A 27,685-nucleotide genomic window follows, 5' to 3' on the forward strand; every position below is an offset into this window, starting at 1 on the left:
TTATTATTATTATTATTATTTTTTTTTGTCTTTTCTAGGGCCGATTCCACGGCATATGGAGGTTCCCAGGCTAGGGGTCGAGTCGGAGCTGTAGCTGCCAGCCTACACCACAGCCACAGCAACGAGGGATCCGAGCTGCATCTGCGACCTACACCACAGCTCACGACAACACCGGATCCTTAACCCACTGAGCAAGGGCAGGGATCGAACCCGCAACCTTATGGTTCCTAGTCGGATTTGTTAACCACTGAGCCACGACGGGAACGCCACCCAGAATGTTTTAACTTCTGGTCAAGTATTCACTTCAACATTACTTCCTGGTAAGCTTCAGTTAGCAGGAAGGAGTTCTAATGGTTCCTGTGTTCGATATGTCTTCAACAGACAACATGAAATGAAAGGACATTCATGGTAGGAATTTTGGAACTCAATGGACACTTATTCTGACCCAAACACTCCTAAAACCAAACCGGAAACATTAAAAGATTAAGTAAATACTTAAATAGAACTGCAAATTGTCAGATTCTTGGGGCGGGGGAGCTACACATCGTTTTTTTTTTGCTTTTTAGGGCCACACCTGTGGTGTATGGAGATTCCCAGGCTAGGGGTCTAATCGGAGCTACAGCTGCTCGCCTATACCACAGTCCCAGCAACTGGGATCTGAGCCACATCTGCGACTCACACCATAGCCATGGCAACGCTGGATCTTCAACCCACTGGGCAAAGCCAGGAATCGAACCCATGTCCTCATGGTTCCTAGCTGGATTCTTTTCCGCTGAGTCATGATGGGAACTTCTACCCATTGTCTTAGCGACTTTTTTTTTTTAATTAGAAAAGAGAAGAAATAGGTGAAATTCCTAAATCCTATTCCACCTTACAAAATGACGCACACCATCCTCCTTGGATTCTCCATGTCCATTTCACTCAAAACATACATCTCATATTTATGCGCCCATCTGAGGAGTTGACTTCCTATTAAGACAGCTTAGTTAGGTTAAGAGACGGGACATTGGTTTGTTCTTCCTTCCCCTATCCGCTTAACACCTCTTCCTGCTTCATTCTGCTCCAGGAAGATGGTACGTATCACTCTTGCTCTAGGATGAGGTCAGGAATTTCTATTACCCAATCATCCATCCATTCGTTAGTTCATCCATTTGCATATACATAAATAGCAAGGACAAAATTTTCTTTTTGCATTGCAAAAGTCTGGATAAAAGATCACCTGAAGACCCAAACTTCAATACCTAAGAGTGTGTGAAAAATATCATACAGACTTTAAAAATAACTCTTTAATCATATTCACATAAGGGGAATAATGGGCAGCACCAGGCTGACTAGGGAAGGAAGCAAGGTGTTCTCCCTCAGTTCCAATGTCAGCTTGGCACAGTTCTGAGATCACATACAAGTGGGGCCGGGCTAGGAAGGAGAATAAGGAAGAGGACTGAAGAGACAAAGGCAAGAGGGGAGGGGCAAGGGCTTGCAGTAGTCTCAGTCGGTGGACTCCAACACAGATTCACTCAGTGCAAGGTCCCAGTAGTGCTCAGCCCCATGCTTTTTGAAATGCTCCCGAGCCATGTTCTCTGTAGGGCACTGTTTGAACTTCATCTCTCCAAAGCTCCGGTCTTTGGCTGTACCCTGGGAAAGAGACAAAATCTGTAATAAAAACACTACAATTCCTAAGTTACATCAGATATAATATTCCTCTACAAAACCTAGTAACATTTATGTAGCAACGTGCTTATTAACTAAATGTGATTTGTAGTAAAAACAATTCTAACCTCCATCCCCCTGGATATTTACTGAGTTTTTATGAATTTATATGGGTTTCAGTTTTTTGTGACTAAATGGCAGATGAGGAGTTCTATGCTCTAGTGCCTGGGTGGAAGAGCAAGTCAGCAAGGACTATGGAGGGTAAAATAGGATGAACTTGTCTCCCACCTGGCCTCCAGGATTAGATTTGGGCATTTAGGGAGAAAGGAGTTAGAGACTCTTTTCATAAGATTTAGTGAGACCCGGGTGTTCCCGTTGTGGCGCAGTGGTTAACGAATCCGACTAGGAACCATGAGGATGCGGGTTCGATCCCTGCCCTTGCTCAGTGGGTTAACGATCCAGCATTGCTGTGGCCCTGGTGTAGGCCAGCAGCTTCAGCTCCGATTAGACCCCTAGCCTGGGAACTTCCATATGCCGTGGGTGCGGCCCAAGAAATGGCAAAAAGACCAAAAAAAAAAAAAAAAAAAAAAAGATTTAGTGAGACCCTTTATACAAGCAGAAGGCTTTTGGCCCAGTGACAAAGAACAATACAGGGGTGAGGAGGAGAGGGGAATGGAAGCCAGTGGGGCTACCTGCAGAGAACTACACCAGAAAGATACAGTACTAGGTGGAACCACATTCTCACCAAAGGTACCAGCAGCAATAGTAGTCACAAAGACTACCTCAGAAATGGCAAAAAGACCAAAACAAAACAAAACAAAACAAAAGAAAAAAACCCACCAAAACCCAAAGTACTACCTCAAGAAGTTTTCAGGGATCAGATTCCCAAAAGAAGGCTAGAGTAAAACCTGGCCTGTTTCTGACCCTGAGAAATAATTCCTGAGGATTCTCAGAGATAAATGGAAGAGAATTTTAAAGAGACAAAGGGGCTGGAATACTAAACATGCAGGTGGGGACTTGTGAGACATAGAAACAGTTATTATGGTTATTATTACCTACTTAGTATGCATAAATTGGAGGAATCTGTGATAAGAGTTACATGAAAAACAGTAACAATTACCTATAAAGAGTGGTCTTAAAGAATCAGAGAATTGGAAGGGAATATCTGAGTAAGTGCTCTTCTGTGTTGTTAAAATTTATTTTAATGACCACTCACTATTTCTGTAGGAAAACACTACTATTTATTTATTTATTTTTCTTTCTTTTCTTTTCTTTTTTTTTTTTTTGGTCTTTTTGCCGTTTCTTGGGCCGTTCCCGCGGCATATGGAGGTTCCCAGGCTAGGGATCGAATCGGAGCTGTAGCTGCCTGCCTATGTCAGAGCCACAGCAACGCGGGATACGAGCCGCATCTGCGACCTACACCACAGCTCACAGCAACGCCAGATCGTTAACCCACTGAGCAAGGGCAGGGATCGAACCCGCAACCTTATGGTTCCTAGTCGGATTTGTTAACCACTGCGCCACGACGGGAACTCTATTTATTTTTCTTTTTAGGGCTGCACCTGTGGCATATGGAAGTTTCCGGGCTAGGGGTCCAATTGGGGCTGCAGCTGCTGGCCTATGCCACAGCCACAACAATGCTCTGGGATCCGAGGTGCATCTGTGAACTATACCACAGCACATGATCTTACATGACAGGGTATGGCGAAGCCAGGTTAACCCACCGAGTGAGGCCAGGGATCAAACCTACATCCTCATGGATACTAGTCGGGTTTGTTACTACTAAGCCATGACAGGAACTCCAAAATACTACTTTTACAATAAAGAACTTATGACTAAACATGAGCACATTTGGTGGGGTGAGGGCTGAGCCCACGGCACATGAAAATTCCCAGACCAGAGATCGAACCCGTGTCACAGCAGCAACCCGAGCTGCTGCAGGGATGATGCCAAGTCCTTAACCTGCTATGCTGCAGAGAACTCCTGAGCATATTTAAAAAATTTTTCTTTCTTCTTTTTAGAGCCACACCTACAGCATATCGAAGTTCACAGGCTAGGGGTCGAACTGGAGCTGCAGCTGCCAGCTTGGGCCATACCCACAGCAACACCAGACCGAGCTGCATCTGTGACCTATAATGCAGCTTGCGGCAATGCCAGATCCTTATCTCACTGAGGTCAGGGATTGAATCTGCATTCTCACAGATACAATGTCAGGTTCTTAACCAGCTGAACCACAATGGGAACTGTCTCCCCGCCCCCTCTCCTGCCTTTTTATGGCCTCACAAGAAACACATAGAAGTTCCTGGGGCAGGGATCGAATCTAAGGTGCAGCTACAACTTATGGCACAGCTGTGGCAATGCTGGATCCTTTAATCCACTGTGCAGAGCCAGGGATCAAACCCAGGCCTCTACAGAGACACAAGCTGCTGGCAGGTTTAAGGCTACACCAGATCCTTAGGCCAATAAACGAGGCCAGAGATCAAACCTACATCCCCATGGATACTAGTCAGGTTCTTAACCCACTGAGCCACAACAAGAACTTCCAAAACTTTTTTTTTTGGCCATGCCCATGGCATTTGGAAGTTCCCAAGCCAGGGAACAAACCTGCACCACAGCAGTGACAATGCTGCCTCCTTAACCCACCGAGCCACCAGGGAGCACATTTTTAAAATAGAAGATAAAATAGAAGATATACATGTACTCAACATAACAGAATAAAATGAAAACATTAAACAGTTCCCGTCTTGGTGCAGTGGTTAACGAATCCGACTGAGAACCATGAGGTTGCGGGTTCGATCCCTGCCTTTGCTCAGTGGGTTAACGATCTGGCGTTGCTGTGAGCTGTTGTGTGGGTTGCAGATGCTGCTCAGATCCCACGTTGCTGTGGCTGTAGAGTAGGCCAGCAGCTACAGCTCCAATTCGAACTCTAGCCTGGGAACTTCCATATGCCACAAGTGCAGCCCTGAAAAGCAAAAAAAAAAAAAAAAAAAAAAAACAAAAGTTTCATTTAAAGAGTGATTTTAATCACATTCAACAAAGCCCATTACATAATAATCTAGTTAGGTTCTCAAAAAAGACAGAAAATGGTGGGGGAATAATATCTACATTTTAAAGACAAAGCAATAGTATTTGATAGTGTCTTGCCTAGTTACATAGTTAATAAGTGATACTGCCCAGACTTCCAACTTTATGTTCTTAAGTCTAGTAGTTCTTTCACTGTATCCAAAGAAAATCCCATAACTCATTTCCCTCTTTTCAAGTCTCATATCCATGACTATGAAATAAATAATTTGAGAATCTGTACTTCTTTTTTCTTTTTTTTTTTTTTGTCTTTTTGTCTTTTTGTTGTTGTTGTTGTTGTTGCTATTTCTTGGGCCGCTCCCGAGGCACATGGAGATTCCCAGGCTAGGGGTCGAATCGGAGCTGTAGCCATTGGCCTACGCCAGAGCCACAGCAACGCGGGATCCGAGCCGCGTCTGCAACCTACACCACAGCTCACGGCAACGCCGGATCGTTAACCCACTGAGCAAGGGCAGGGACCGAACCCGCAACCTCAGGGTTCCTAGTCGGATTCGTTAACCACTGCGCCACGACGGGAACTCCTGTACTTCTTTTTTCTTTTTAAGCCTGCACCTGTGGCATGTGTAAGTTCCCAGGCTAGATGCTGAATCAGAATCAGAGCTGCAGCTTGCTGGGCTATAGCGCAGCCACAGCAATGCCCAGATCCTAGCCACAGTTTGTGGCAATGCTGGATTCTTAACCCACTGGGTGAGGCAAGGGATCAAACCCACCTCCTCACAGACACTATGATGGGTTCTTAATCAGCTGAGCCACAGCAAGAACTTGAGAATTTATATCCTTGCAACTAGTTTTCCATCCTTTTCCCCAGTTGTCATACACTATATAGCCATCAATTTAACTAAAATATAATCAGGAAGGATTTGCTGCCAAACATTCAACAATGAATTCCAAAAAAAATACAAATTACTTAAAGGATTAGTCATTGTTCGATTTTACCTTTCCACTGCTCCACTTGAATAGTATGAACAATCAAGAATTAGCTTCTGCCTCAGTGTTTAACAAAAGATCACCTACCTCCCAGACAAGTACACATTTGTTGGTTTTCTTCACAGCTTCCTCATCAGATTCCTCATCATCTGGAAAAGACAATATAGCTAAATCTTGCTCTAGATTTAGACTAGACATTAAGATTTAGGTTCCAAACCAATAGTATTCAAGTCTACCAAATTCGTTTAAATATCATAAGCCTTTCTTACATATTGGGAGCAAATGTTATTCCTTATTTCGCCCAAACTAGACTGGAATCTCCAAATAGACAGGGACGTTAATTATTATTATTGTTATTTTGTTCCTTTTTAAGGCCACACTTGCAGCATATGGAGGTTCCCAAGCTAGGGGTCCAATCGGAGCTACAGCTGTCAGCCTACGCCATAGCCACAGCAACACAGGATCTGAGCCACATCTGCAACCTACAACATAGCTCATGGCAATGCCAGACCCTTAACCCGCTGAGCAAGGCCAGGGATTGAACCTGCAACCTCATGGTTCCTAGTCAGGGATCAAACCTGCAACCTCATGGTTTCCACTGTGCCACAATGGAAACTCTGGGACATTAATTATTTTAACAAGCATGTATTCAGCACCATGTGTCAAGAGCTCTGCCAGGTACTGGGAATAAGGAGGTTTGCCAAACAAAATATAGGTCAATTGCAGTAAAAAGTGTACTTTAAGTAAGGTACAAAAATGTATCAAGTATACAAAAAGTACACAAAGACCAAAGTCATATAACATTAAGAAAAGTAAGGTTCTCTGCACACATTAATGCTAATCTTTCTTTTTAAAGAAAATAAGAATGAATACTGAGGGAAGAATGATGGCCAAGATGATATCAAATATATATATAAGATAAAGTTGGGCAAAAGAATGAAAAATATATTTTCTTAAATGAAGCAGAGAGCTTTTTTGATCTAAAAAAAATTGGTTTTGTCTTCAATCTTTAAAAGCCTTTTTATCAAAAAGTTCTATCAGGGAGTTCCTGTTGTGATGCAGCAGAAACAAATCCGACTAGTATCCATGAGGATACAGGTTCAATCCTTGGCCCTGCTCAGTGGGTTAAGGATTAGGCAGTTACTGCGAGCTGTGAGGTAGGTTGCAGAGGCGGCTTGGATACTGCGTTGCTGTGGCTGTGGAGTAGGCTGGAAGCTACAGCTCAGATTCGACCCCTAGCCTGGGAACTTCACATGCATCAGGTGCAGCCTTCCAAAAAGAAAGAAAGAAAGAAAAAGTTACATCATATAAATGCACATTTGAGTGCAGAGCCTGCTGAACTATCACACACTAAATGCACTCAAGTAGCCAGTATCCAGATTCCAGGCTGACAGGGAAACCAGCTGGTGGAGAGGCCTTAAGGGACAGGCAGTAGAATAACTTATACTCATGCATTTGATCATATAATAAACAATGTATGAATGTCCTGCATGCTTAAAGTCTAAATGGGTCTTTCTGAAATTCTTAAACATTACCTAGTATTTGCAAGAGTGTCAGAGGAAGCAAACAGATAAAGGGACAGAGTACCATCCCACCTCCCACATACTCCCCTCTAACCCCCATTCACCATCTCCCTTTGTGTTAGATGTCTGTTCATCCCACTTTATCCGATGCAGCATAAGACGCTTAAATTTCTTCTGGGCCTTGGGGCCTATAAACAGAGAAGGAGAATTTTGCGAGAGTTGCAGAAGACCATGGGGTAGAAAGAACCTCCGAGCTCATTCAATGCTCAGACATTAAGTGCTAGAGCAGTCCCAGGAACCACATCTTAGGTCCTTCTACTCCAATAAACAGAAACAAAGGCCCAAGATATTATACTCAGGTACGGCTCTAAAATGACTATCTTTTTTTCTTTTCTTCCCACCATGCTAATCACTTCAAGGTCTAGGGTTGCCTGGGGACGTTCTCCCTCAATTTTTTTTAGACTCACCCCCTTCCACTACTACCACGTTGACATCCTTGTGCAGTACCACCACCCCTGTCAGGTACAGTTGCCCAGCATTGGCCTCAATCTTGAACTTCTTGGCTGGGTTGCTCAAATTTCGAACTCTGGAGAAGGGAGAGTTTAGTTATGGCTTTCATTTTAGCATCAGTAGCTGCCTGCATGGAATGGCAAATAAAGATGGATCCAAAATAGTTTTCTCTCTAAAAACGAAGGCATGTGGAGTAAGCAAATATACAAATGCTTAAAATGTAGAACTGATGAGTCTAGAATTCTTTTTTTTTTTTTTTTTGTCTTTTTTGTCTTTTCTAGGGCTGCTTCCCACGGCATATGGAGATTCCCAGGCTAGGGGTCTAATCGGAGCTGTAGCCACCAGCCTACACCAGAGCCACAGCAACGCGGGATCTGAGCCGCGTCTGCGACCTATACCACAGCTCACGGCAACGCCAGATCCCCAATCCACTGAGCAAGGCCAGGGATTGAACCCGCAACCCCATAGTTCCTAGTCGGGTTCGTTAACCACTGAGCCATGGCAGGAACTCCTAGAATTATTTCTACTGTTGTAAGCTTCTTCAGAGTTTGCAGTGTATACCCTAAAACAAATAGCAATTTCCCTGATCAAACTTTAAGAATGAAGAAAAGATATTTACCATCATCCAAAAATATTTATATGGCAGTTGTTCTTGAGTACAAAGAGCAACAAATTCTTTGCCCTTCAGATGCTTATAATGTAGTGACAATACTATGCATGAAAAATTTCTAGGACACATGAAAAACTGTAAGTGGCAACTACCTAGAGTGAGTGGTCCTAAGAGATCAGAGAATAGGAAAAGGACTTTTTCAGTAAGTGTCCTTTGTGTTGTTCAAATGTTCATTATCTTAGTAAGGATTCACTACCTTTGTTTTTTTTTCCTAGCTGCAACTGTGGCTCATGGAAATTCCCAGGCCAGGGATGAAACCCACACCGCAGTTGCAGCAACACCAGATACTTAACCTGCTATGCCACATGGGAATTTCCATAATGTGCCATTTTTATAATAAAGAACTATTTACTAAACATGAACTCAAATAAAAGATACACATGTACTTGACATAAAAGAATAAAATGAAAACAACACAAAAGGAAGAAAATATTTACAGTGTATAAAGCCTATTTTGGAGTGGGAATAAAAGGTTTAACACATTAGAATAAAGATATAATTAACTGAGGAAAAAACTTTTAATGCTTCCTAGAGAAATAATATACTTCATAGAAGATAAATGATACTTAGTTTACATTTTAGCCTGAACAAGCATATTCATTCACTCATTCTTCAGAACCAGTACTAGTTCACTAAGACCTCAGAGAACTAAATTCATGAGAGAACCACTAATATTCAAGAGCGAACTACTCTTCTGAGTAGGTTTTTTAACCCTTGCCATTGTAAAAGATTGACTAGCTCTTGATTTACACTAGGTCATTACAAGAGAGTTGAGGCTGATGTTAGGTATGCTTTAGACCACAGTGATTCTGTCTTAAGCACTTGGAAAATATTTTGATATCTCTAAGGGAAAGGCTGGCCCAGTTTGGACACCTACCTATATACAGATATGTGTACCCCCTGTGAAATGTCTTCTTTAAGCTTTTTAATTTTCTTGACCTTTCTCTGTTCTGCTGTAAGTTTTCGGGCAGCGTTGGCCTCTTCATGCGCTCTGTCGTGACAGGAAGGACATCCACAAGTGAGAAAGGCATTGAAGATCAGAGGCAGGGCTGAGGGAAAGAGAGAGCAACGGAGGACTCTCCCCTCCCTCCAAATATGGATTCCCCCAGAAGAGTTTGGGAAAGGTACTTGCCCTGGGTTTCCACCCAATCCCATGGCACTTACTTCTGTCTTTTTGCCATCTGAGCTCTGACATGGGCTTCTACCTTCGTGGGGTCTTGAACAGCTTCTGTTCCTAATACTCGCATCAAATTTGAAATTCTCACTGTAGTGAAGAGAGGACAGACATCAATCTCCTAAGTCACTACTCTAACTAGGATAACCCGTCAATCTCTTCTCTACCAATTCATATTATTCGCCTATTTCAAATCTCTGCTCAAAACTCACTTTCTCCAGATACTCCTACCCTGAAAGACCATCCAATTAACTCAGCATTTGTGGAACATCTATTAGTCTAAATAGCTGGTATGCATTTATTCACATTGCTTGAAAATTTACAAAAGACAGAGAATTTAATTCTTTGGCATTTTTCACTCTGATCACAGCATTTAGTGAAAGGTCCTATACATAAACTCAAAGTATTACTAAATGATAACGGAGACTATAGGAGTGAGGTTTAACTAGATTTTCATTTTTTGAACATTAGAATTATGAACGTAACTACTCTATGCAGATACTCCAACTACTATCTTGATGAATTTCAAAGCTATTATTCTTCCAGAGTGTTACATGGTCAATACTACTTTTTAAAAAAGCCTTAAATGACCTCTACAATGACTATGTTGACCTGTCTTAATAAGACAGTAGAAAATTTAGGAAAGGAAAAAAAGAATCAATGAATGATTCTGAGAAACAAAAAACAAAAAAAATGTAGGGAGATGCTCAAGTTCTTCTAGAGTGACAGAGATAAACTTGCCACCCTTTCTTTCTTGCCTCTACGATATGTACCTTTGGGTTCTGGAGGAGGCATCAGGCCCAGCCTGACTTTCTCTTGTAGTTCCTTCTGTGCTTCCCTCCTTGTTTGCCTTCGAAGTTTCTTCTGTTCCTTCTTGGTCAGATATACCCCAAGAGTAACTGGTGTGTCATTGTCAACTGTCAGGCAGGAAAATGAATGTACAAAAACAAATAGCATATTAGAGAGATATAGGTAAATATCAATCACATTAAAAGGACTTTTGGTTTGGGTTTTTTTTTATAATAATAATAATAATCCATGCTATTTTGGATATGTCTTTAAAAAGCATTCTTATATTTCAGGAGTTGTATTCTACTTGTTTTTCTTTTAACCTTTTAACCAACTGAAACGTGGCTAATGGAAAATATAATATTACAGCTGCTCTGGCTGCCCTGTGTGAGGATTTGGGTTAGGTAGAAGATATGCAGAATCTCATTTGGATCCTACCTATTGAACCTCAATGTGTCTATGGAATACAACTTGAAAACCACTGGCCAAGATGATGAAATTTATAATTTGAGAATTACTGGAATTGGAAAAAATCTTCTGGACTCCTAAAGAAGGTTTACTCGACTTGATAAAACATATAAAACCCTCTGCATTCTTTTGATGATTCATACTAATGACAGTTAAGTAGATTCTTATTAAATACAACTCAACAATTACACTTTGCATTATTTCAAGCTCTCAATCTATTTTCCTGAACTTATTGGAGATACTGGTAAGCAAATTTTTTATTTTCTGATTTTTATTTTTGTGATTATAGTTGATTTACAGTGTTTTGCCAATTTCTACTGTACAGCAAAGTGACCCAGTCACACATCGCAGTGACTGGATATAATTCCCTGTGATGGTGAGCAGATTTATTGATTGAGTAAACTTGGTAACTGAGTAAAAAACTAACTTCCTTTGTTTATTCCAAAACTGATCAAAGTGTTAAAATCTTTTATGATCGCTTGAAGAAGGAATATAACTTAATATTATTCCTACATATGAGGAAATTTTGTATTCTAAGTGATTTACACAAGGGATTCAGCTACTTAAAAAACACAGACACGATTAAAACCCATCTTTTTCAACTGAGTCAATACACTTTTGCTACAAAAATGATAGAAAGGCTGAAGACAAAGACTGAAAAAGGCCAGGACTTTAGTGGTGGTGTCTAAGACTAGAGTTGGGAGTCAACACTAACAAAAGGCCAATTTGTAATATACATCAGTGAAGCCATTTCTAGATTAGGCCTCAGTGCTCTACAGCTGCACTGTCCAATACTGTAGCCACTAACCACATTTTCTACTTAAATTTAAAATTAAAATTGAATAAAATTAAAAATTCAGTCCCTGAGTTATATATTATTACAACTCAGGTTTTAAGTTCTTTGTTTTGTGTGTGTGTGTGTGTGTGTGTGTGTGTGTGTGTGTGTGTGTCTTGCTAGGGCCACACCATATGGACGTTCCCAGGCTAGGGGCTGAATTGGAGGTGTAGCTGCTGGCCTAGGTCACAGCCACAGCAACATCAGATCTGCAACCTACACCACACCTCACAGCAATGCCAGATCCTTAACCCACTGAGTGAGGCCAGGGATCAAACCTGAGTCCCCATGTATACTAGTCAGGTTCGTTACTGCTAAGCCACAAGGGGAACTCCAGTTTTTAAGTCTTAATAGTCATATGTGGATAGCGGCTACTGTACAGACAGCTCACATAGAGAACACGTCCACTACCACATAAATTTCTATTGTATAATAGTTCTCTAGAGCTTTGATTGAGTAATCTATTACCTGGAGGGTTAAGCTGGGCTGGATGTTCAACAAGATTTGTGATTCCAAAATAATCTTCTCTCTTGGGATTTTCCTCTGTACTAAAATTGGAGGAAGAAGGGAAAACAGGATATGTGGGTAGAGATGATTCCAAGAGAGGGAGTCTCAGAAACAATGAAAAAATCCACTCTCCATAATGAATTCTAGCACTTTTATAAGTATTTGCATATCTATAATATGTAATTATATTACACATAATTTTCAAGATGAGAAAATGGTTCCATTTGGATGCACTCTTTATACCATTCTCAACCTTTTTTCTACCTCAACACCTTTGATGGATACCATGGACTCTCATTAGTAACAATAACTCCCCGGGGCAGTGGTTGGCCAAGGAAGGGTAAGGAAAGGCTGAGACAGTCTCCTAAAGCCATGTATCAAAATGATGAAGAAGATATGATAAAAGCTCTCCAAATGTTTCTTATATGCTTTATTTATTATTCTCTCCCTCAACAACTAAGAATCCTTGCTCTACTCTAGGTCTGGATCTTTAAGAAATATAAACACCTATTAAAAGGAGCAAAATAATGTATTTCATTTTCTGCTGGAAATTCCCAGGCCAGGGATCAAACCCAAGGAGCAGATGCCACCCATGCTATAGCTTTGGCAACACTGGATCCTTAACCAACTGTGCCACAGCAGGAACTACAAGAATGAAATTAAGAAAATATTCTGGAGTTCCCCTCATAGCTCCGTGAAAACGAATTAGACTAGCATCCATGAGAACGCAGGTTCAAATCTGACCTCACTCAGTGGGTTAAAGATCCAGCATTGCCATGACCTGTGGTAGAGATGGCAGATGCAGCTCGGATCCAGTGTCACTGTGGCTGTGGTGTTGGCTGGCAGCTGCCATTCCAATTCAATCCCTAGCCTGGGAACCTCCATAAGCTGCAGGTGCAGTGTTAAAAAAAAAAAAAAAAAAAAAGAAAGAAAGAAAACAAATATTCTGAAGTTCTTGTTGTGGCTCAGCAGGTTAAGACCTCAACTAGTATCCATATGGATACAGGTTCAATCCCTGGCCTCGTTCAGTGGGTTGCTGCAAGCTGCAGTTTAGGTCACAGATGCAGCTCAGATTTTGTGTGGCTGTGGCTCAGATTCGACCCCTAACCAGGGAACTTTCATATGCTGTGGGTACGGCCATAAAAAGAAAAGAGAAGAAAACAAATATTCTGGAGTTCCTATGTGGCACAGTGGGTTACGTATCCAGCACTGTCACTACAATGGCTCAGGTCACTGCTGTGGCGTGGGATTCCTGGCCCAGGAACTTTTGCACATCAGGGGTGTGGCCAAAAAAAAAAAAAAAAAGCAAATAGAAAATTTATAATTATTTGCATATTTATTTATTTGTTTGCTTGTTTGTTTAGGGCCGCACCTGTAGCATATGGAGGTTCCCAGGCTAGGGGTCCAATTGGAGCTACAGCTGCCGGCCTATGCCACAGCCACAGCAACACAGTATTTGAGCCACATCTGCAATCTATACCACAGCTCACAGCAACGCTGAGCAAGGTCAGAGATCAAACCCACAACGTCATAGCTGCTAGTTAGATTTCTGCTGCACCACAACGAGAACTCCTCCACAAGTTATTTAGACTATTTGTGACCAATCCTCCTCCAATAACCCCAAAAAACCTAAAAATAACCCATACAACATACTCTTAACAAATATATGAGCTTGTGTGTGGTTACCTATTCTCCTTAGATCTAATTTAAAGCACAAGTATTGTCCTGCCCATTAAAACTCTAGCCTTACTAAAAGGTATTAACTAACAAACTCACAGGTCAAAGCCATTGGGGATGATGTAAGAGTCCCACCACTCAATTTCAGGGATATCTCCTTCCTTCAACTCCTTTTTAGGAGCAATGAGGGCCAGCCTAGTCGAAGTATGAATGCCTGTTTTTCGAGCTGCCTGTGAGATCTCTGCCTGTAGCTTCTCCAGTTGGGCCTAAAGATAAAAAAAAAAAAAAAAAAGAAGAAGAAGATAAATTGGAGTCAAAGAAAACAGGGAAGTAGTAGAATCCCATTTTTTTTTTGTGGCTGCACTCAGGAAATACGGAAGTTCCCAAGCTAGGGGCTGCATCAGAGCTGCAGCTGCCGGCCTACACCACGGTCACAGCAATGCCAGATCTGAGCCGCACGTTGTGACCTACACTGCAGTATGCGGCAATTCCAGATCCTTAACCCACTGAGTGAGGCCAGGGATCAAACCCACATCCCATGGATGCTAGCTGGATTTGTAACCTGCTGAGTCACAATGTGAACTCTCCATTTTTTTTTTTTTTTTTTGGCCATGCCCAAGGCATGTGGAAGTTCCTAGGCTATGGATCCAACAGACCTGAGACACAGCATGAAAACACCAAATCCTTAACCACTAGGCCACCAGAGAACTCCAGAATCCCAAATCTTAAAACACTCCCTTCTTGAACTCTTTATACTCAATCCAAAAAATTCATTTTTTTCCCTGAAAGTTTAGAAAAAAGAGCAGCTCTGCTTTACTTTATCCCTTACTTTGCTGATTTATATACATTTCACCCTCATTACTATCCCTCCCCCGCCCCCAGTGTGTGCCCACAGCAAATATGCAGAAATGGAGTTTTATGGAAAACCTCCTTCTGAATGGATGAAACAAGAATGTAAAAGTCATTGAATATATAGTCAATTAAACTATCCAAGTGTGTAGGTTTTCTGCAGTAAATTTTTTTCAGTTGCCCAGAGGGTCCTGAATTGTTTCCCTCCACTGTCTACTGTATATGGAAAGTTTTCAAACTCAATTTTATTTCCATCTAAAGGAGAATATAAATAGTTGAGAAGAAAAGTCAGTATTCCAGGAATAAAAATTAAGTATTCCAGGAATAAAAGTAGTATTTTAAAAATTACTCATTGCTTTACTACTTTTTTGGGGGTCTTTTGTCTATTTAGGGCTACACCCTCAGCATATGGAGGGTCCCATGCTAGGGGTCGAATAGGAGCTACAGGTGCCGGCCTACACCACAGCTCATGGCAATGCCGGATCCTTAACCCACTGAGTGAGGCCAGGAATTGAACCTCATGGATACTAGTTGACCACTGAGCCATGACAGGAACTCCACTACTTGTTTATCTAATTGCCAAATCAGAGAATTGAGTAAACAGTATTTTAGGACTGTATTCAATTTCCTTTGTCACCTTCCTAACATCTTAAAAATTCTAGATTACATTTTAAGTTGGATACCTTTGTCCGTAATCGTTGGGCAATCTTTTCAAATTTGCCCTTGTCATGGAATTTAAAAGTACGTCTCTGGCGCTGGGAAGGGGCAATTGAGACTCGGGGGTCAAAAAAGGTATTAGACTCCATGTCTTCTGATGGCTTTTCTTTTAACTGTTGCTTGAATTGTTCCCTCTTCACAGCCCGAATATTGGCCTTCAGAGTAGGCATACGGTGTGTCAGCTCAATTTCTTTGCCTGTTGCATCTACAGTTCGACCTTGTTCATCAAGAATCAGTGGTGTAGGTTTAGTTTGATCTTTTAGCTCCACCTTCCTGAAAAACAGCCCACAAAGGAATAAATTCCATATGGAACAATAAGGCAAACAAAAAAACAAACAGAAAATAAAATCAAAACCTGACAAAGACCACTAGGTTACACAATTCCAGGGGGGAAAAACCCTTTAGTGAATAACAACACTACTTGAAAATATCAAACTGAATAGTTGAGTATAGCACATAATCAGATGAAATGAACTTAGAAGCTGAAACCTTATCTTTCTTTACACCTGAATTCTTGAGCCAGACCAGGGATACAAAACCAATTTTAAGTAGTAAAAATAATGCCTATCATCTTTATTATTTTTTTTTAGGGGGTTCCTAGGCTTGGGGGCGAATCAGAGGTGTAGCTGGCAGCTGGAACCACAGCCACAGCAATTCGGGATCCGAGCCCTGTCTTAGATCTATACCACAGCTCACGGCAACGCTGGATCCTCAACCTACTGAGTGAGGCCAGGGATTGAACCCGCAATCTCAGGGTTTCTAGTTGGACTGGTTTCTCCTGCGCCGCAATAGGAACTCCTAATGCCTATATCATCTTTACCCAGTTGTAGATAGAGAACTCTCAGATCTGGTCTCATTCAATGTGATTTAATGGTTATAGCTCTGAGTTAGCAACCAGGATACCTGGTTCTATTCCCAGCTCCTGTACTAGAGGAATAATCTTAACTTCAGTTCTACCAATTGTAAAAAAGAAGATAATTCTGCAACAAGGAAGTTAAGAGAATAAATACAATTGGTATTTATTGAGTGAGTGTGTGTGCATACACATATATGTATAAATAAAATGTGAAACTGTGTAAGAAATAATTTAGATTCTTGGGAAAAGAAGATCAATAATGTTTAAAGACATTTATTGCTTCTCAAGCTTCAGAAGCAATGAGTTCCATGAAACAGATACTCACGGGGGAGCAATGCCCATGGCATGGAGATTGGCCAGGCCCACCATGTTGGCATTGCCAATGAGTCCTGGCTTCAGTGCCAGCTGGGCTTGGATGCGGGCTTGTAGTTCGGCTGCTTTCCTTGCTTTCTCAATGGCATCATTCATGAAAGTGGCAGCCTGGGAAGGCTGAATAGTGTTACCAATTGGAAGTCGCTCTGGTTGGGAGGAAGAAGGAGTCTTTGGCTGTGAGAGAGAGTACAAGAAATCAGAATCACAAAGATTAGACCAGCAGACAGATCTCTTTCACACACACACACACACACACACACACACACACACACACACACACAGTGGCAGACAGTGGTAGAGTGGGGATGGAACATGCAGTCATCTTCTGTACCCTCAGTTGATTGGACGACAAGAAATTCCATGTTAAAGATTCTTCTTTTCAGAGTAATCTGAGCATAATACCTGAGGTGTAGGGGGGCTAATGAAGCTCAGTTGTTTTTTCCTTTCTTCGATTTGCCGTGTTGCTGCCTCCATCATCTGTTTGATCTGTTCTCGGTGTGGGAAAAAATTGAAAAAAATGTTAACTTATCTTTTTCTTTCTCTCATATAGGTTACTAAACCCAAAGGGCTTTCAGGTCTAGAGAACTAAAAATTTTGAATGACCCTATCATATTCTGCCTTTACCATGGACTAGAAAATTTAGTAAAAATAAGCCCACACAGCTGAACACTGTAATTTTTCAACCTACCTTCAACCTAAGTTTGAATGTTAACTCTGCCATTTAATGCCTGTGTGACCTTGAACATGGTATTTAATCTCTAAAGCTCCAAGTGTCTAAATGGGGTAAAAATAGTACCTACATCACAAGCAATTGTGAACATTTAAATAATGCATGCAAAACCAACAGAATCCATAAACATTATCATATATTTATATTTTAAAAAGTCATCCATTGGTCCCTGAGTTTCTAGTTTGGATAACGGGAGCCAACAATACAAAGACTTGTGTCCTCGTCTCTGTAAACCCCTTCTTCAGTCCTAAAGAAGTTGAGAATAATAAGCTTCGAGAACATGATCAAATAATTCTTGAATTTTCCAAAGGATTCCTGCTATCAAGGTGCTTCAACATATTTTTTTTCCTTTTTAATTAATTATTAATTAATTTTTCTTTTTAAGGACGCACTTGCAGCATACGGAAATTACCATGCTAGGAGCTGAATTGGAGCTGCAGCTGCCGGTCTGGGCCATAGCCACGGCAACGGCAATGCCAGAACCAAGCAGAATCTGCGACCTATGCCACAGCTTGTGGCAATGCCAGATCCTTAACCCACTGACTGAGGCCAGGGATCAAACCTGCATCCTCATGGATACTATGTCAGGTTCTTTTTTTTTTTTTTTTTTGGTCTTTTTGCTATTTCTTGGGCCGCTCCTGCGGCATATGGAGGTTCCCAGGCTAGGGGTCTAATCGGAGCTGTAGCTGCCGGCCTACGCCAGAGCCACAGCAACGCAGGATCCGAGCCACGTCTGCAACCTACACCACAGCTCACGGCAATGCCGGATCGTTAACCCACTGAGCAAGGGCAGGGACCGAACCCGCAACCTCATGGTTCCTAGTCGGATTCGTTAACCACTGCGCCACGACGGGAACTCCCTATGTCACGTTCTTAATCTGCTGAGCCACAATGGGAACTCCTCAAGATATTACGTATATATTTTTTTTTGGAGAAAAAATAGTTTATTGCTTTGCTAGGCAAAGAGGGATCACACCAGGCTAATGCCTCAAAGACTGTACCCACTTAGGAGAGACTGGGAGGTGGTTTTATAGTTTTGTGAGTGAAATATAGGGTCGAAGATAAGGATCAGGGTAGAGGCAAGCTTGCATTGTTTTCAAAGCTGGTGTTCAGTGGTCTGGTGGTCTTCTTTCTGGAATTAAGATGTAGCTTTAAAATTTAACATTTTTTTTTGAGTAGGTGATATATTTACATAGTTCAAAATGCACAAAAGCACAAAAGGGTATATTGTGAACTCTTCCACCCCATTTTCCATAAAAAAAACACCATCAGCTTCTTTCCTTTCAGAAATATCATATTTAATACACAGATCCATCCACCCATCTATCCATATATATGTATATATTCTATTTCCCCCTAACAAATTTTACGAGTTATAAGAAATATTTATTGCTTATATAGTATCAAATTCTCTTGGGAGTTACTGTCGAGGCTCAGTGGTAATGAACCTGACTAGTATCCATAAGGACACGGGTCCAATCCTCGTTCAGTGGGTTAAGAATCTGGTATTGCCATGAGCTGCAGTGTAGGTCGCAGACGTGGCTCAGATCCTGCGTTGCTGTGGCTGTGGTGTATGCTGGTAGCTGTAGCTCCAATTAGACCCTTAGTCTGAGAACTTCCATATGCTGAGAATGCAGCCCTAAAACAAACAAACAAACAAATGAAAAAAAACCACAGATTTTTGTAACAATGCCCTTAAAAAAATTTTTTTTTAGAAGGTTTTTTTTGCTTTTTAGAGCCACACCTGCAGCAAATGGAAGTTCCCAAGCTAGGAATCAAATCAGAGCTATAGCTGCTACCCTACACCACAGCTCATGGTAACGCCAGATTGCTGGTCCACTGAGCGAGGCTAGGGATTGAACCTGCATCCTCATGGATACTAGTCGGATTTGTTTCTGCTAGGCTACAACAGAAACTCCATTGTAAATACACAGATAATTCCTACTAAAAAAAAAAAAAAAAAAGGCATGAGTTCCCTTATCACTCAGGGGGTTAGGGATCCAGTGTGGTCACTACTGCAGCTTGGGTTGCTGCTATGGTGCAGGTTTGATCCCTGGCCTGGGAACTTCCACAAGCCATAGGTGCAGCCAAAAATAGGACAAAAAAAAGTCAACTCAAAATTACTTAAGTGAAGGAGTTCTCCTGTGGCACAGCAGGTTGGGAATCCAGTGTTGTCACTGCAGTGACTCAGGCTGCTGATGGGGTGCAAGTTTGATCCCTGGCTTGGGAGGTTTCACATGCCATAGTAGCAGCCCCCCCAACCCTCAAAGAAAAAAAATTTACTCAAGTGAATTTTATCTTTTCTGCATTATAGGTTTTGGAAATTCTCCTCTGCCATCAGGCTGAGTTCTAATTATGTCACCACAGCAGTCACCTAAGCCACAGCAGTGATAATGCTGAGTCCTAAACCATAAGGCCACCAGGGAACTCCCAGTAATTTTTTTGGGGGGGTATCTTTTTAGGGCTGCACCTGAGGCATATGAAAGTTCCCAGGCTAGGGGTTGAATCATAACTGCAGCTGCTGGCCCACACCACAGCCATAGCAACTCCAGATCTGCATCTGCGACCTATGCCAAAGCTCAGGGCAATGCTGGATTCTTAACCCACTGAGAGAGGCCAGGGATCAAACTTGTGTCCTCATAGCTACGAGTTGGGTTCATTACTGCTGAGCCACAACAGGAACTCCCCAATAATTTTCTTAATGACAGTGAATTTGATATTTGGTCAAGTGATATAGGTAACACACCCTCCTCACCAAGTAATAGTGCTCAGTAAATGCTATTTCAATAAACTTTAACTGGAATACTCCTAGTTAAACCAAGAAATGATGAAACATAAAGCAGGGAATAAAATTTCCCCAATGCTAAACATTAGTTCAAATCAAGTCCACAATAAATCTGGAAACATGCATCTCTTGCTTCTTCAACTCACAAAACTACTGCTTCCAGTTCTTAATTACTAACCTGGAGCTTAGTCAGCATGCCAGGACTCTCTGAGGGAGGCCCCGGAATCACTTCTGGCTCCTCTTCCACTTCCTCAAAACGGGGTATCCGTCGCTTCTTTACTCCTGATGATTCCTTGGAGATCTCAGAGTCATCACCAAACACTTCCTAAGGGAACCCAAGATGAAAGAGGAGTTGTATCCCTGCCCATGGGAGAAGAGAAGAATAATCCTACTCCCTGTCAGCATTTTGTGACTTTTCCCAGAGTCTTCTAGACCCTCCACCAAATGGACCATCTCACCCAACTTCATTATTCTCCTACATCAGTCAAGCAAATCTCACCCCCATGTTCTTACAAATGTTCCTATCTCAAGGTCTTTGCAAATCCTACTGCCCACATTTGCAATGGCCTCCCTCAACTTTCCCCCCAGTCCAAATCCTGCCTAAAACTCACCTCCTCCAGGAAGTTTTCCTCATTAATAATCTCATCCCACTCTGATCAAACTGTTGTTTCACATCCTTTTGGCACTTAACAACTTGGTTCACACTACCTAAAATTACATTGCTGATATTCTGACTTGCCAAGTGTTAAATCTTTCAATGTTAGTAAGAACTTTCTCCCAACTAGACTCTAAGCTCTTCCAGGACAGGGGTTTTCTCTCTTCTTCTGTATTCCCCAATAACACTTTGTTCTCATCACACAATGGGAACTCAAATATGCTGACTAATTTGCAAGGTGAATTTAACAGGACCAAGAGTGGCCAACTGGAAGGGACAATGGGAAAAAGCAAATGTACACACCGGTGGTAGGCTTTGGGTGACATCCCCTCTTCACTAGGAGGGCTCGTGTTTTGCAAGGACATATCCTCGGCCAGGGGCGAGCGCTTCCTGGAACTCCTACAGTTCAAGAAAAAGGACTCTCCCATAATATATTGTGTGGGGTGGGGATCTGAATGGACCAAAATGGGACCCGAATCCCAAGGCTATCTAGATACCTCCTTTAAGAAACCATATTTATTAATCCCACCCAATGTAGTAACTTTATTCAAAGCAGGCCCTCAGCATGTATAAAGTAGCATGCCCTATCATAACATAATCTTTATAAATCTGTGTATACTCTAGATTAGGCATTCCCACTTAAACATAACAGAATTCAACATAAGTCTGAACTTCTATAGTCAACCCTAAAATTTACATGAAATTGCTACTCAGATTTTCTAGTTTGTGACTGTATTTTATTGTACCCTCCTGTCCCCCAACCTTTAAGCTGTAAACTTCAAGGCAAGGACTATCTTTCATTTCTCTGATCACTCTACAGCACCCTAAACAGAAAGGGCACACGAATCTTTATTTCTCTTGGTTCCACAGCCTGGCCAGGGACCAAGCCGTCATTGCTTATGCACTCCTGTGCTCCAGGCAAAGCAATAGGATAGCCGAGGTATCAAAAGCACTTCAGAAGGTTTGACAGGAGTCACAGAAAAGGTTTTTTTTAAAAGAGAGAACAAGAGATGGAGATAGATCAGCTACTTAATACTGCTAATACTGAAAGAGGCCATGACCAGTCAGCAACTGCAGGATAAAGTGAAGTAGGCAAGAGAGTAATGATGGTTCCTTTAAGTATTCCACTCATGGAGCCAGATGACTGGCAATATGCTATATAGTGAACAATACAGTCTCAAGACATATAGTAAATAATAACTGTTTTTAGTTGTCCCATCTATAAGTCCACTGCAGAGAGATATCTGTAAAGGAGCAACAATGAGCTCAGGTAAAAGTTAAGTCAGATTCTGAATCTATTAGGTCTCACGTAAAGCATAAGATGTTAGAGCAATCTATATACTAAAAAAAAAGACATAGACAAACATAAGAAACAAAACTCCTAACTGTATATGAAAAAGGACAAAGCTCCCAACTGTTTCCTTGGAATGTTTCAACTCATGAACTTGGGCAGTTCACCATAAGATGAGTGAGTTTACCCCCTCTACTTCAAGGTCTAATTTAGGTATTCTAATGACAGACATTAAACCAGGTAAGCTCAGCAACTCTGTTACCATTCAAACACTCCAAACTCATCAGATAGTTAACTGTAACCTACCTTTAGCTCTCGTTTTCTGCTCCTGTCACTGCTGGACTTGGAATGCCTAGAGCTTCGGCCTTCCTCCACAGCCTCAAATAGTTTGTCCACAAATCGGAGAGTGGAATCATCAAGAAAAGGTTTCAGATGGTCTGACAGGAAAATAAGAGGTGGTAGGATTGAAAAGGGAAGAGTACTTAGTGCAATACTAGGCATACAATAGATACTAACACTGGAATTTTATTCCTAGATGGTAGGGAAATGCTTTCTTAGTTTCTTTTTAGGATTCTCATAAATTCTTTTATATTGAATGACTTTGCCCCATGAGACAAAAATAGTTAAAATTTTTTGGCATTCCCTTGTGACATAGTGGGTTAAGAATCCAGCACTATCACTGCAGCAGCTTGGGTCACTGCTGTGGTGTGGGTTTGATTCCTGGCTTGGGAACTCCCACAGGCCACAGGTGCAGTCAAAAAAAAAGTTGGAATTCCCGTCGTGGCTCAGCGGAAACGAATCTGACTACTATCCATGAGGATGCAGGTCCAATCCCAGGCCTTGCTCAGTGGTTTAGGGATCCAGCGTTGCCATGAGCTGTGGTGTAGGTCACAGACACCTTGGATCTGGCGTTGCTGTGGCTGTGATGTAGCTGGGCGCTACAGCTCTGATTCGACCCCTGGCCTGGGAACCTCCATATGCCATGGGTGTGGCCCTAAAAAGCAAAAAAGAAAAAAAAAAAATTAAAAATTAAAAATTTAAAAATTTGAAGTAGGAAGTAGCATAGCTAAAGCACCTTGTTTAGGGTGAGCATCAAACTTTAGGATAAATAATGAAAGTTCCAGTCCTGGCTCAGTAGAAATGAAACCAACTAGTATCCATGAGGATGTGGGTTTGATCCCTGGCCTCACTCAGTGGGTTAAGGATCTGGTGTTGCCATGAGCTGGGGTGTAGGTTGCAGACCAGCTAAGATCCTAAGCTGCTGTGGCCGTGGTACAGGTCAGCAGCTGCAGCTCTGATTCAACCCCTAATCTGGGAACTTGCATGTGCCAAGGGTATGGCCCTAAAAAAGCAAAAACAAATAAATAAATTAAATTAAATAAAGTTTAGGATGAACAATCACCCTAACTTTCCAAACAGCAAGTTGTAGGAGACTACCATTAACAAAATCTACTTCCTTCAACTTTTTTCATTTATTTTATAGAGATTTTATATGTTTAGATGTCAATCTGAATATACCCATTTGACTTTAGCATATTTCCTAAGTAAAAATAATTTAGATAACTCAGAGCAGTGGTCAAAGGAAGTCAGTCTGAGATTCAAAATATGTCACAAATAGGAATTCCCACTGTGGAGTGGTGGGTTAAGGATCCAGCATTGTCACAACTGTGATATAAGCTGCACCTGCAGCTCAGATTCAGTCCCTGGCCTGAAAACTTCCATATGCCATAGGTGTGGCTGAAACAAAAAGCAAAACAAAAATGTCACGAATAGAGAAAAAATAAGAGAAAAAGCAAAATTAGTTATTTAGGCTATTTCCATAACAAGAGAGAAAATAAAATATGTCCTAACCTTTTCTATTTTTATTTTATTATTACTATTTTTAATTAAAGTACAGTTGATTGGTCTGGTCTTTATTATATTTATTTTTCCTGGTCACTCCTACATCATGTGAAAGTTCCAGGGCAAGGGATGAACCTGCACCACAGCAGCAACCTGAGTCACACCAATGACAACACTTGATTCTTAACTGGCAGAGCCACCAGGGAACTCTGACCTGACTTTTTTTAGATGCTCCCAACAGAGGATTTTGGCGAAATTCAAAACAATGTTTGGGGTCATCCTATATGTAAGCCAAAAGATTCAGAAAGGTACATACCAGCTGCCTTCTTCTTGTCCATGCCCTTCCCCACACAGTTCAGTGCTGCTGTGACCACTGTGGGCTCTGAGAAACCCAGCACCCTCTTCACTGTCTTCTCTATCCATGGTTTCAATTCATCCAGCTCCCTCTTAGACAGTGCCATTCTTCAGGAAAAGGAGGTTGGCTCAAAAAGGATTCAATACTGGACCTAAAAAGAAACCAGTAAAGAGTTAAGTTAGAGGATAGGAAAAGACCAAAATGATTCCAGGCAATGGTGAGCACATCAGGAATGCTTTCCCCAGCCCTATTCTTAATCCTTAGGTAAATTCTTCTACTTCATTTCAAGCCAAATACTCTTCCTACAACCCATACTTCAAAACAGAAAGAACACATTCCATTTGTTTTTTTTTAACAACCGCACATACAGCATATGGAAGTTCCCAAGTTAGGGGCTGAACTGGAGCTGCAGCCACAGGCCTAGGCCATAGCCATGGCATCATGGATCTGCGATGCATCTGTGACCTGTGCTGCAGCTTGTGGCACCATGGGATCCTTAACCCACTGAGTGAGGCCAGTGGTCAAACGCACATCCTCACAGAGATGTCAGGTCCTTAACCTACTGAGCCACAACAGGAATTCCCATTCTGTTTGATTTTTAAACCTAACTCAGAAAGTATCAGTGGATCAATGAAATCTGTGGAATAAACAAACCCTGAATTTAACCTAGTCTAAGAAATGAGTTCCAGCTTCTTTTTTGATTCTGTCATATTCAAGGATTGCAAATATTTATATAAAGTCCACTTAGAGGTCAGCTTTTCTATTCTTATTTCCAGGCAGGTATTCCTCAACCCAGCCGTTCTTCTTTTTTTTTTTTTTTTTGGCAGCACCCATGGCATATGGAAGTTCCCGGGCCAGGGAACGAAGCCGAGCCAAAGCTGTGGCATGGCCAGATCCTTAACCCATTGCACCACATTGTGAACTCCAACCCAGGCCTTCTTTAAGGCATGCAAATAAGGGAGGCTTTATCCACATCAGTCATCCTATACTAAAGCTCATAATCCTTAAGGCTGTTTTTGTCAATTTTTTTTTTTTTTTTTTTTTTTTTGTCTTTTTAGGGCTACATCTTCAGAAGTTCTCAGGCTAGGGGTCCAAACGAGCTGTGGCTGCTGGCCACAGCCACAGCCACAGAGGATCTGAGCCTTGTCCATGAGCTATATCACAGCTCACAGCAAAGCCGGATCCTTTAACCCACTGAGGGGACCAAGGATCAAACCCGAATCCTCATGGTGACTAGTCAGGTTTGTTACCACTGAACCACAATAGGAACTCGCTCTCACAATTCTCTGTAGTCACATTCATCCTAGTGGGAATTCTGTACTCAGATATTTTTCTCTTATGTTCTACAGGGCCTCTGTCATAAATATTCTCTCAGTTCAGAAAAGATTACTTTCATTTTGGATGTACTCTCTTTCCACTTCTATTTTTCTCCTGTTTAGCTTAACAGAGAAAACACCATCATAAAAGACTCTCTAGAACAATCTTTAAATGCAAATTAATACGATTCTTCTTCTTCCTTTTTTTTTTTTTTTTTTGCTACTGTACGTTCTGGGGCCAGGGATGGAACGTGGACGACACAGAAGCATCTCAAGCTGCTGCAGTGACAACACTGGATTCTTAACCCACTGAGCTACAAAAGAACGCTTCAAGATGTTTTAAGATGGAGTTCCTGTCATAGGATAGTGGTTAACGAATCCGACTAGGAACCATGAGGTTGTGGGTTCGATCCCTGGCCATGCTCAGTGGGTTGAGGATCCGACGTTGCTGTGGCTCTGGCGTAGGCCGGCGGGTACAGCTCCGATTAGACCCCTAGCCTGGGAACCTCCATATGCAGCCCAAGAAATGGCAGAAAGAAGAAAAAAAAATTACACTGTACCTTTTAGGAGAAAAGATATCCAGAAAGAAGAAAAAAAAATTACACTGTACCTTTTAGGAGAAAAGATATCTTAAAACTTTTTTTGCCCCCCTTGGGCCGCTCCCACGGCATATGGAGGTTCCCAGGCTAGGGATCTAATCGGAGCTGTACCCGCCGGCCTACGCTAGAGCCACAGCAACGTGGGATCCGAGCCGAGTCTGCGACCTACACCACAGCTCACGGCAACGCCGGATCCTCAACCCACTGAGCAAGGCCAGGGATCGAACCCACAACCTCATGGTTCCTAGTCGGATTCGTTAACCACTGAGCCACGACAAGAACTCCGGTACAGTCTAATTAACTTCTGCATTCTTGGTAGGTTTATCCTCTATAAGACCTGTTGCTAAACAGTGTATTTAATTTTGGTATAACCATATGAAGCTAGTGAAGTCATGAAACTAGGAGTAAAAGATTTTGTGTCTTACTGACATGTTATATAATAAATCTATGATGGCTCTATTTACCCATCATGAGACAGCACTATAGCTTATCAATTTCAACATGCTAACTGTTCAATGCTCAAAAGAAGGGTATTCAGACAACATAGGGAGTGAAGAAAGAGCTCTTCCATTTACTAACCTTCTGTCAAGCAATTCCTCTGAGCCTCAGTTCATTCATCTTACAAAAGGAGGACAACTGCCATAGCTATCTGGCACTTAATTCATTCAGTAAGTATTTACTGCACAACAACTAAGTGTTAATGTAGTGGGATACTGCCAAGGATACATACAACAGTGAACAAAAGAGACAAGAATCCTCACCTTAGAGGGCTTATATTCCACTAGAACTGAATCATAGATTAGAAAGTTTAAGCCGTTTGAAAATCCAAAGCAATAAACGGGGTACCACTCTATAAACGAACCGTATGCCCAAGCACTATACTTATGTACTCAATTTCAACCCATTCCCTCCATAATATAACGTGCAGACTAAACAGTCAGTGGGCAAAAATCAAACTTCCAAATAGTAACTAGCTTTGTCATTAATCAGACGTTCAACAATAACTGCGTGGGGCGGGGTGGGGGTGGTTACGGTGTGGAGGGAGAGAGAGGAAGGCAGAATGATCTCAATGAGCAGGTAGCAGAATCTAATCTTCTGAAGGAATTCCTTACTTCGTGCTCTTCTTTGCTACAAGTCGAATTTCCTCCCTTAAACCCTATCCTTTGCTTTTTGCTCTCTCCATCTCTCTGACCGGACCCTTTCCCCACCTTGTTCTACCCAAACTCATCTCAGAGGTAGTCTCCTCACCCTGTCCCTTTCCCGCCCCCGCCCTTTTCCTCTCAACAATCTCATTCCAACCCGTTCTCGCACAGAACCTGGTTCTTTCCTCAGCCTCCTTTCTGTTGAACCTCCCGCCTCGGTCCTCCCTTTGGACTGAAACTTAGCCCCAGCCGCTAGGACCCGAGCATACCCTCTCTGGGCCCGGGGCCACTACTCACCTCACAAACTTCAGCCCCTGAGACGGAGCCCGAACGTTACACCGGAACCGGAAACCCTCCGACCGCCCTAC

General features: G+C 41.9%; 1 protein-coding gene and 1 long non-coding RNA gene across 26 annotated transcripts; both read right to left on the reverse strand.

Annotated features, from left to right (window-relative positions):
- Positions 1–1,271: 1,271 nt before the first annotated feature.
- PRPF3 (pre-mRNA processing factor 3) lies at positions 1,272–27,657 on the reverse strand. Of its 25 annotated transcripts, none has more exons than XR_014842802.1 (17): positions 27,615–27,657; positions 24,222–24,411; positions 22,370–22,500; positions 21,076–21,171; positions 20,296–20,442; positions 17,005–17,088; positions 16,556–16,776; positions 15,341–15,647; positions 13,908–14,074; positions 12,093–12,172; positions 10,306–10,449; positions 9,523–9,622; positions 9,236–9,349; positions 7,646–7,764; positions 6,913–7,366; positions 5,743–6,059; positions 1,272–1,632 (listed from the first exon to the last, which is right to left on the reverse strand). XR_014842802.1 is itself a non-coding variant. In XM_005655388.4 (17 exons), exons 5-17 carry the CDS (start codon positions 20,311–20,313, stop codon positions 1,486–1,488), a joined length of 1,647 nt encoding a protein of 548 aa, XP_005655445.1. In that variant the 5' UTR covers positions 20,314–20,442; positions 21,076–21,171; positions 22,370–22,500; positions 24,222–24,411; positions 27,615–27,657; the 3' UTR covers positions 1,272–1,485.
- LOC146404088 (uncharacterized) lies at positions 6,012–6,358 on the reverse strand. Its single transcript, XR_014844244.1, has 2 exons — positions 6,234–6,358; positions 6,012–6,199 (listed from the first exon to the last, which is right to left on the reverse strand). It is a non-coding gene; the product is annotated as an uncharacterized LOC146404088 (long non-coding RNA).
- Positions 27,658–27,685: the final 28 nt, after the last annotated feature.

This window comes from Sus scrofa, chromosome 4, assembly GCF_054392235.1.
Source record: "Sus scrofa isolate SSC_HxYL_T2T_F1_AM1 chromosome 4, Sscrofa_HxYL_maternal_Yorkshire_Landrace_v2.0, whole genome shotgun sequence".
NCBI classification, from domain to species: Eukaryota; Metazoa; Chordata; class Mammalia; order Artiodactyla; family Suidae; genus Sus; species Sus scrofa.